This window comes from Durio zibethinus, chromosome 3, assembly GCF_047325235.1.
Source record: "Durio zibethinus cultivar Kanyao isolate XHJ-2024 chromosome 3, ASM4732523v1, whole genome shotgun sequence".
Taxonomy (NCBI): Eukaryota; Viridiplantae; Streptophyta; class Magnoliopsida; order Malvales; family Malvaceae; genus Durio; species Durio zibethinus.
In genome coordinates this window covers 37993735-38003888 of record NC_143164.1, presented here as the reverse complement: position 1 = coordinate 38003888, position 10154 = coordinate 37993735, and the positions used below count along the sequence as shown (strand labels likewise).

The 10154-nt window shown below is 29.2% G+C and overlaps 1 protein-coding gene and 1 pseudogene across 1 annotated transcript; one reads left to right on the top strand and one right to left on the bottom strand.

Annotated features, from left to right (window-relative positions):
• Positions 1 to 1908: 1908 nt before the first annotated feature.
• On the bottom strand, positions 1909 to 2664 carry LOC149519839 (non-specific lipid-transfer protein 2 pseudogene; annotated as a pseudogene).
• Positions 2665 to 6937: 4273 nt separating this feature from the next.
• On the top strand, positions 6938 to 8803 carry LOC149519838 (uncharacterized). The gene is made up of 2 exons (XM_089757851.1): positions 6938 to 6966; positions 8166 to 8803. Exons 1-2 carry the CDS (start codon positions 6938 to 6940, stop codon positions 8602 to 8604), a joined length of 468 nt encoding a protein of 155 aa, XP_089613977.1. The 3' UTR covers positions 8605 to 8803.
• The last annotated feature ends 1351 nt before the right edge of the window (positions 8804 to 10154 follow it).

Sequence of the window (10154 nt, the reverse complement as noted above, 5' to 3'; positions counted from 1 at the left end):
CAACTTCTACTCCAGTAACTGTTGGTAAGAGGCTTTCTTTATATGATGGAACTTTACTTTCCATCACAATATTGCACCATTATTAAAGCGTTGCAATATCTTACTTTTACTAAATTTGGCATTACCTATACTGTGCAACAAGTTTGTCAATTGATGCATGCGCCTCATGATATTCACTTTCAGGTTGTGAAAAAAATCTTGAGATATCTTAAAAGAACTATTAGTTGTGGTATTGGATCACTTCCTTGTATTACACCAAATCCAAAATGCTATGTTAATGCTGATTGGGCTAGTTGTCTAGACACTAGACGTTCTACAATGGGTTATTATGTTTTCTTAGGTTGCAATCTTGTTTCTTGGTGTAATAAAAAGCAAGTTTATGTTGCTTAATCTAGTACTAAAATAGAGTATATGGCTCTTTTTATAGATTCTTGAGATATACTTTGGATTTCTTTTATATTGAATAAGGAGGTTAGATTTCCTCTTGCATTACCTTGTTTAGTTTATTCTAACAATATGGGTGCTACTCAACTTGCCGCAATCCAATCTTTCATACTCGCACCAAATATATAAAGACATATTATCACTTTGTTCGAGACCTTGTTTGCAAGCATTTTCTTCAAGTCCTTTTTGTTCGTTCTCAATCACAACTAACTGATATTTATCAAGGGAATTTCTTCCTCAATTTTTCATCCATTTAAGAACAAACTATTGTGGAGTTCTCTCAAATCGCTTGAGAGAGCGTATTAAAATATGTTATCAATATTTGTACATTTCATTATGTGTAAATATATTTATACTCTCTCATGATATAAATATATATACCATAACCTTAAATGAGATAAGGTAGAATATTTGTTCTTTATAAATTTGTTTCAAGTTTAATTTCTTTTTGAATTAAACATTTTTAAATAATTTTTTATGTAATTTTAATATTAAATTATTTAATATTAAAAAATTGTAATATTTAATAATTAGACTTAAATTTTAGAAGTGTGAATTCGACCCATCGGCCCATGGATATCTGTTGCCCTAAAAAAAATAAGGTATGGTACTTGAGTTGATTGAAACTGATTCGCAAATGGCTATCCACGATTATCATGTTTTACAATGCCAAGAGCTCGTGGAACAAGCTAGTAGCCAAGGTCCAAGCGATGGTGTTCTTCTATTTCCTGAAGGAAAAGGTTGAGCTAATGTGTTACTAATAAAGCAGGATCTACCCTGCAAGCAGGGCAGGAATTATTGATTGCTTCACCCATGCCACCCAAACATCTGTCCAACACATGTAAAATAAAATATTGGGTTTATTTAAAATATTTTAGGGAAATGGTAAAAAGTGTGGCCCAGTAATACTTTGATTTGCATTACACACTCATCATCTGTCTCTCCTTTTTTGAACTTTAGATCTTTCAGCATAATTTTTTTTCTTAATTGATTATATACTACTCTATGCATCAGTTCCATTGCTTGGTCTATATTTTCTTTTTTGACTTTCTAAAATTATTGTTTTCTTTTTATTTGTTGTAAAACATCTAATTGTTTTTTATATTTCATATTTTTTAAAATTTGTTGATATGTAGTAAACATTATTGAATATCACTTTAATTCTTCTTTTCAGGCCTTCAGTCACTTGAGTGGTACTGTATGGGCTGGATTTTTCTTTCTTGGGAAGAAAATTAAATTTAAGTGGCATTAACTGATTCGTGACAAATGGATTCTGCTTTTAGTAGTAAAAGGAGAAAGTTAGAGTCAGCACACGAGAAAAACTTTAATCGCATTGCCTTGACATTCACTCTTCAATTGGGTTGGGAACAAATGGTAATTTTCAATGGAAAAAAAAAAACTAATGGACTAGAGAGATAGAAAGTGAAATATCCCAAAACTTAGTTTTTTTTTTTTTTTTTTTTTGGGGGGGGGGTGTGGAGTGGGGATTTGGTACATATGAAGAAGTAAAACGAAGAGAAAGAGGAATCGAACCTCTAACTTCAATCTTTTTTTTTTTTTTACTTGAATTAAAACCTATTTGGTTTTTTATTTTTTGTCATTCTATGAGCTGCTTCCATAATAAACATCGATCATAATTCATCAAAACATCGCATGAAAATTCTAAATATCACTAATATATTATTATTATTACTCAAGACTATGAATTTTCTTTTATCTCATACAAGTAAATTACCTTAATTTATTTCATCTCTTCATTTTTGATTTATTATTTCAGATTATACTTGACAGCAAGGCAACCCTACAATGCCCATAGATTTTCTAATCAAGCAACAATTAACACTTAGGATATGCAACTCCACAAGTGCTAGCAACCTTTTTAGTGATGGGATTGTCAACAAACTGTTTAAAAGTTGGGTCCTTAAGATACCCACAAAGGCATGGCTGCTGCTCCCTCAACTTACTGCAACAAGTGTCTGATGGAGGCGTAGGCGTCGTGATCGCTGACAAGCATGGGCTGAGCTCTGTGGCGCTACATGTCACTGCTTCCGTTGTGCGTGTTTCACCTGAAAACATCGCCAACACCAGTGCCACCACACAAAAGGCAACGAAAGAAACCATCTTCATACTGTTTCTTACACGAAGTGCTAATAGTTGTGATTAAAACAATAAAATTTAAATGGTGTTTGGTGCAGTTTAGGCATGAGCTGTAGCACAATTTATAGCAGTTGGAATGATAACCGTTGAGACTTTTAGACCATGATTTACGGGTGTCAAACTATCATGACTCACGTTTATAAAGGAGGGGGTTATTTGGGGAATTGAAGAAGGTGGATCCCACCATTGATGACAAATTTTGAGGTAGATGTGCTTTTGTTAAAATGGTGTCACCTGTCTATTTTCTCGCTCAAGAGACTGGCATGTTCACAAGAAATCAAAACTATCAGTCTTGTCTTCGAAAGACGAACAAAAACGAGTTCCACCGAAACATATTATCAAAGCCCGGCTTCGAACCGCGTGTCAGACTACCATGATCTCCAAAATATGATGCCATTTAATGCCTAAATTAATGCACTCGAAATAGAACTAATGGCTAGTATTAAGGACATGATAAATATAGTAAAAATACCAAGGTGAAGAGAATAAAAATAATTAATGGTATTATCAATTGTGTGTAAATAATATAAAATTTCACATTTAGACTTTTCTGATTAATACTTTTTCGGACTCATTGGTCAGGATCGTATACAAAATTAATTTGGGTAAAAGTAATGGCACAGTAATTTCAAATATGCAATGATAATTTAAAAAAAAAAAAAAAGGAAAAAAGTACAATAACATGCAAGTTTACAATACACAAACACGGTTTACAAATATATCCAAATAATTAGTAAAATTAAATTGAAAATGTTTCTATTTGATAGGTATGAAAAGACAAAAAAAAAGAAAAAGAAGGGAAAAATCAATCTAGTAACCGGTCCATTAGCTATGATGATGGGAATATAGTACTTGATACATAGAAGGCATCAAATAAGTTATATCCATATTGCATTAATAAACTTACTTGCCGACCGCAAAATTACTGAAATCACATCAGCATGGAGCAAAATATTTTTCAAAAAAAAAAAAAGAAAAACTGGTGGCATTAATACTAATGATGTGAAGAAGTCTCAAATTCCAAAGAACATAGGCCTCCATAATAGGTTTATATAAATATGTGACAAGGTTTTATCAAATGCCAAACAAAAAGGTATACAAATAACAAAAGCAAACAACCATATAGTCTTGAACATGATATTGTTTATTGCATCATTAAAATAGGGTAAAGCTATCCAATGGTATAAATGGTGGATGTAAATTGCAATAAGGATCTCCATTCATGCTTGTCCCCCGATCTCTGATTTTTCATTTCTTACCCATCAATCCGATCAGAGTGGGAGGCTGCGAATGTTGTTTGGCCAAGATAATAATTGGTTAAATCACTTTGTTAGTCATCAATTTTTATGATTTTCTATTTTATAATCACTAAACTTTGAAAAATAATATATATTTTGATCACTAATTTTTATAAGCATCGTTGGTTTGGTTACTCTACGGCTAAAAGATAAAGGAATGGTTTTCCATTTGACATTCCCCATCAAGAGATGGGAATTGCAATCAGGTTGTTATTGTAAGTGTCATAACGTCTAGATCCGAGGATCTATCGTTAGACATTAACTTTAGGGAGTCGCCACCAATCTTTTTTATCTAGATGCAATTGGTCACCTAAGGAATCTGTCCTTTCAGGGAACACCTAAGTTTAAGGGTCCCTAAAAGAATAGGTTCAGGTCTACTAACCAGAACAGAGTTCGGGAGTTCGGTTACGTGTGAGGAAGGTTATAGCACCCTCACAACGTCCATCAAAAGATGGTACCAACTGAAATTCGTGTTATCCAAAAGCCTTAAAATTTTACCAAGTAATTAATTATTGAAAATTTTTCTCAATTGACTCTAATACTTTTAGCAGAAAATTGAGAAAATTCCCTCACCTCAAGAGTATGCAAAAAAAACTACTGTTTCACTTGCAGAGGCTCCATCATCGGATTAATTAAAGAAAAATAAAAAATCAAAATCAAAATCAAAATAGAAAGAAAGGAGAGGATGATTGTTCTTGTGTAGGGAAAATTGATACTTTCAACTTTTCCCTAAAATATTTTTTGAAATTTATTTTTAAGGAAAATTGATACTTTCAACTTTTCCCCAAAAATATTTTTTGGAAATTTATTTCTAAGGAAAATTAATACTTTTAATTTTTCCTAAAAAATTTTTGAAAATTTATTTTTAAGGAAAATTTATACTTTCAACTTTTCCTCAAAAATATTTTTTTTGAAACTTTGATTTTCAAGGAAAATTGATACTTTCAACTTTTCCTCAAAAACTTTTTTTTTTTTTTGAAAATTTATTTTTAAGGAAAATTGATACTTTCAACTTTTCCCCAAAAATATTTTTTTGGAAATTTATTTCTAAGGAAAATTGATACTTTCAACTTTTCCTCAAAAATATTTTTTTTTTGAAACTTTGATTTCCAAGGAAAATTGATACTTTCAACTTTTCCTCAAAAATCTTTTTTTTTGAAAATTTATTTTTAAGGAAAATTGATACTTTCAACTTTTCCCTAAAAATATTTTTTTTGGAATTTTTTATTTTTATTTAAAAAAAATAGAATAATAAAAAAAATAAATAAAAATAAAATAAAATAAAATAAAGAAAGAAAAGTAAAAAAATAAAATAAAATAAAGATAAAAAGAATATTAAATAAACCTAATCTAATAAATTAATTAATTAAAAAAAAAGAAAAAAAAAACCTGGAGCGGCTCGGATCGAGGCTCGGCTCGGCTCGGCTTGGAGGAGGGGCAGCACGCGCGGGTCAGGAAAGCGGGTCGACGTTCGGGTCGGGTCGATTTCGACAAAACGCGCGGATCCTCTAGTTACTTAAGGCCAAAACGACGTCGTTTTGGGAGGGTATAAAAGGTAATCCCCTTCATTTTTCGGCAGAACGCTCCTCCCCTCTCTCTCTTTTCTTCCCTTTTCCTCTCCCTTCTCTCTAAAAGCTGAAGAACACCGGTGCCGGATTCTGGAAAATGTCGTCGAAATCTGAAAATTTCACCAGAAGTTGGCCGGAATATCACCGGTTTCTGGGATTCTTCGTCGAAAACTGGGCAGGTTGCCGAAAACTTCAATGTTCGTCGGAATTGTTGCCGGAAAATTCAAATTTCGCCGAAATTTTCGCCGGAATCTGAAAATTTCCTAGAAATTTCCAAAAAAAATTTTCACCAAAAATTTCTAAAAATTTTTTTCACTCCCAGAACATTCATAAACTTTTCCTAGCTTCCTATACGCCTCATTTTCTCTCAAATCAGTAGCTTTGCTTATTGTTTTCTCCCTCCAGCATCTGTTCCAGGAGGTGCCTTTTATAGGGGTTGATCAGGAGTTCCTGATCAATCCCAATTTCTCCTTGGACGGGGATTCAATCTTTGAATCCAATTGGACTCTTCTGATTGAGTTCCCCTCCACAGTGGGATTCTTCATCTTTTAATCCCAGCCATTCAAAATTAAAATCAAAATAAAAAAAATACTAGATAATTAGAAAAGATAAATCAAAAGATATTATAGTATAAAAAAAATTAAAAAATAATATCTGAAAATCGGGAAAAAAAATCAGAACAGATAATTAAAAAAAATAATAACAAATAAAATAAGATAAACCCAAAAATATATTACAAAACAAAAAAAATAATAATAATAATACTAATATAATAATAATAATAAATATATAACTATATACATATAAATCTAATCTAATAATAAAAAATAAATATATATATATATATATTAATACATAATAATAATAATAAAATACATAAAATACATAAAATACAAAAAAAAAAAACAGAAAAAAAATATACAGGATAAAAATTGAATTGGGTCTTATCCATTTGGACCAGGTCCAATTGATCTGGGTCTGGACCTAATTGGGTGTCTACAGTAAGTATTGTTCTTCTAATCACTAATTTATTATTATTATTATGGACTAATATTTTATACGCAATTTGTAAAGTTTTTAAATTTCACCCAATATGAGAATATTGTCACACATCTTTTATTTATCACATGAATTTACTATCTCTTTTAAATATATACCTTAATGTAAAATGTGATAAACTTCTAATTTCGCTAGAAATTTTATGATGATGATGATGTAGTCTGTAATTTTCCTATTATCGTACCATTTACATGTTATTGTTGGTTCGATCTGTTATATGTTTTTTTCTTTTCACATTTTAACTAACACTTTACTTTTTACCACCAAAATCTCTGGTAAAAAGAATAAGAGGTTTAATGAATGATATATATTTTTAAATGCGATGGTAAATTTAGAAAGTAAAAAGAGGAAAAAAAGGAAAAGACTCCCTTGTGATGATTATCACTAACTTTGGTGATAAAACTTTTAGCCATGAGACAGAAGTTCCCAAGACGAGGATGGTAGTCAGATCATTTTCATGAAAGACCAAATCAGCAAAAATAGCAGGGATTTGTTATGAGGCTGAAGTTCCCAGGACGGTTTGTTAAGATTTCTTTTCAATGAGCAAATCAAGCGCCAACATTTGTATTGTGGGTGGCAACACAATTAATTAGACTTTCTTTGGATGGAATCATATATGGAAATAAGGATAAGCTTAATTTTTAGAAATTTAAATTTTTTGAATATTGAATAAGGTTATTTGATAGATAACTAAAAATTAAGAATTTAATTATCACAATTATAAAAAAAAAATTATAAACTTAACCATCCACCAAAACAAAGATATATGATATTGACCAAATAGAATATCCAAAAACAAAAATTTGCTTTTGTATGTTTCATGAATGTTTTAACTTTCCATATATTTATATTTATATGTGTAGTGACTTAATATTAATTTGAGAAATTAAAAGTCAAACAGATATATAGCATGAAGAAGAAATTTTGTTTTTCATTCATCATTTGTCAATGCCCCTATCCTATAGTACACGTGTTAGACGTATTAGAATTTTCAAAAAAAAAAAGCCACTATATATATATATCTATATATATATGTGTGTGTGAAACATTTCTAGATTAATTCAGTCTACTTAAATTTCTTTTACTTATATCATGCCTTGCGTATATCTATCTATGTATACCTCATCTCTGCCTACAAATAAAATTAAACAACCACTGTTGTAAATTGTAATTCAATTTAATATATATATAGTGCATATACTTGATAATTTCTTTTTTTTTTTCTTGAGATATATACTTGATAATTTCTATATAGTGGGTTGAAATAGAATTTCGGAATGTTAATATATAGTTGACTTGACCAGCTAATTCACAACTCACAACCCAGCTGTCTCTATGATATTTCTATATAGCTCAAACTTAATGATAATGAAAAAGTTTAATTAAAATTTATTGTTTTTTTTTAACCATACATTTTAAATTGAGTTGAATCATGTTCAACTATAAATGTTTTCCATTAAGATTAACTAAATCAATCCTCCTAAAATTATTGAATTTATCAGTCAAAACCGACTTTGCTGACCTCTCAAAAGTACTAGACTTTCTTCGCCCTTAGATCTTTCAATTTCTTTCTAATTATTCTAATCACTACACCAACTTTATGTATAACCCAGGCTATATAAAAGTCTTCATGGATTAGCCATCTCAAAATTCTCTCTTTCTTACTCTCAAAAAATGATTTACTTCAAAAACCATTTCCTGGTACCTTAAAGAGACACTGGAGAAGAAGGCAATACCAAAGACTCAACGGCCAAGTGACCAAGAACAGAAACAACGTAAAAGTTACAAGGATTCCAGGGGGATCACGAAGGTTTTGGAGGATCAAAGCAATACCCAAGCTGCGTTGGAAGATTGCTTCGCCTATAAAGCTTTTGAAGAAGCTCAAAAATGCTTATATGAACATGATGATCAATTTGGCTGGGAACTTTGGCTACTTGAACACCGATAATACGTTCGGAGGAAAACGAATTCCTAAAGCTCGAAATGTCCCTACTATTTATTCCAGCAGTGAATTTGAAGAAAGGTTGGTTTATGAGATTTACAAGGCTTTAATAGCTACTCAAGAACTATATGGATAAAGCAACTTTCTAACATAGTTGTTTTAATTTTTATTCCCAGTTTAGATATAGCTTTTAACTTTTGCAGGTGTTCATTTTGTTCATAATTTAGTGATGCATTCACTCAACATATATGAGACTTCTCATTCAACTTATCTTTTTCATATATAGGATCATTAATTATGTTAAGAGTTTTTATTATTATTAATTTCATATTCTCATTTTTATGAATGTGTTTGGTATATAAGATTATAATAGAATAGAATAAAATGATATTAATAATAAGATTAAATTAAATAATATTATCTTATTTGATGTTTAATATGTGTAAAAATTAAAATAAAATAATTTATTTATTAATCAAAATTATATTTCATTAAAATTTATACAATTTAAATTATTGATATAATTTTTAAGCATATAATAGCACATGTAAGCTCAATCTTATTAATTAAAAATAATCTTCTCTATTTTGAAAAGATTAAGTCATCTTATACCAAAAAGATATTTAATTCTTTTTGTAATTTATTTTTTTTATTTACAAATCAAATGTAATACAGGATGATCATATAAAAAAAATATGATATGTCCATTTTCAATAAAATTATCAAATTATATTTCAAAAGATGTGACTACTTACTTTTTTATTTCAGTTATATGATATTACGACTTGCAACAATACACAATTTCATGTTGTATAATTTTATCTCAACTTTTATCTACTCTTTAATAAATTATAGGATTAATATTATGAATAGCCATTAAATTATATTAAAATATTTAATATAATACATAAATTTTAAAAATCTTTAATGTAATATCTGAATTATGAATTTGTTAATTAATGTGACACTTGATGGATAATTTATGCATCATATTTCATCATTTGAAATTAATCACGTTAAAAATAAATATTATATTAATTAATAAATTCATAATTTAAATATCATATTAAAAAATTTTTAAATTAAAATACTATATATGATATTTTATTATAATTTAAAAAGCATTTACAATATTAATTTTAAACTATAATAATTACTAATTAATTTTAAATATATATTATTTTTACTTTCGTTCACATTCTCTCTGACAATGTATTTATATAATTAAATATACAAAATTAATTAATGCATCACATCTTATATGTACTAAAAGGGTTTAGGTTTTTAGTGGTGTTTTTTTTTTTAACGTTTAGCGGCATTTATAAACACCACTAAAAGATTTATGGCGTTTGCAAAAAATGCCACTCAAAGTGCTATCTATACACGCGTCACGAAAAATAGTAGTGTTTTCAAAAAAATACCTCAATATTAGCGACGTTTATATCTGAAATGCCTCCATTTTAGCAACGTTTCTATCTTTAGATGCCGCTATATTAGTGACGTTTTTATGAGAAAAACAACGTTGCTTTGGTGACGTTTGTAACTGAAAACGCCACTACTTTATAGGCATTTGTATTTGAAAATACATCTATATTAGTGGCATTTTTTTCTTTGAAATACTGTTAATTTAGTGACATTTTTATGAGAAAATGCGTCATTGCGTTAGTGGCGTTTGTAACTGAAAAA

What these genes read in the sequence shown, in the direction of transcription:
- LOC149519838 (XM_089757851.1), top strand. Translation starts at nt 6,938, where the DNA reads ATGAGACAGAAGTTCCCAAGACGAGGATG. An exon ending in AAGTTCCCAAGACGAGGATG is followed by an intron (nt 6,967 to 8,165) that starts GTAGTCAGATCA and finishes TTCATGGATTAG; the next exon opens with CCATCTCAAAATTCTCTCTT.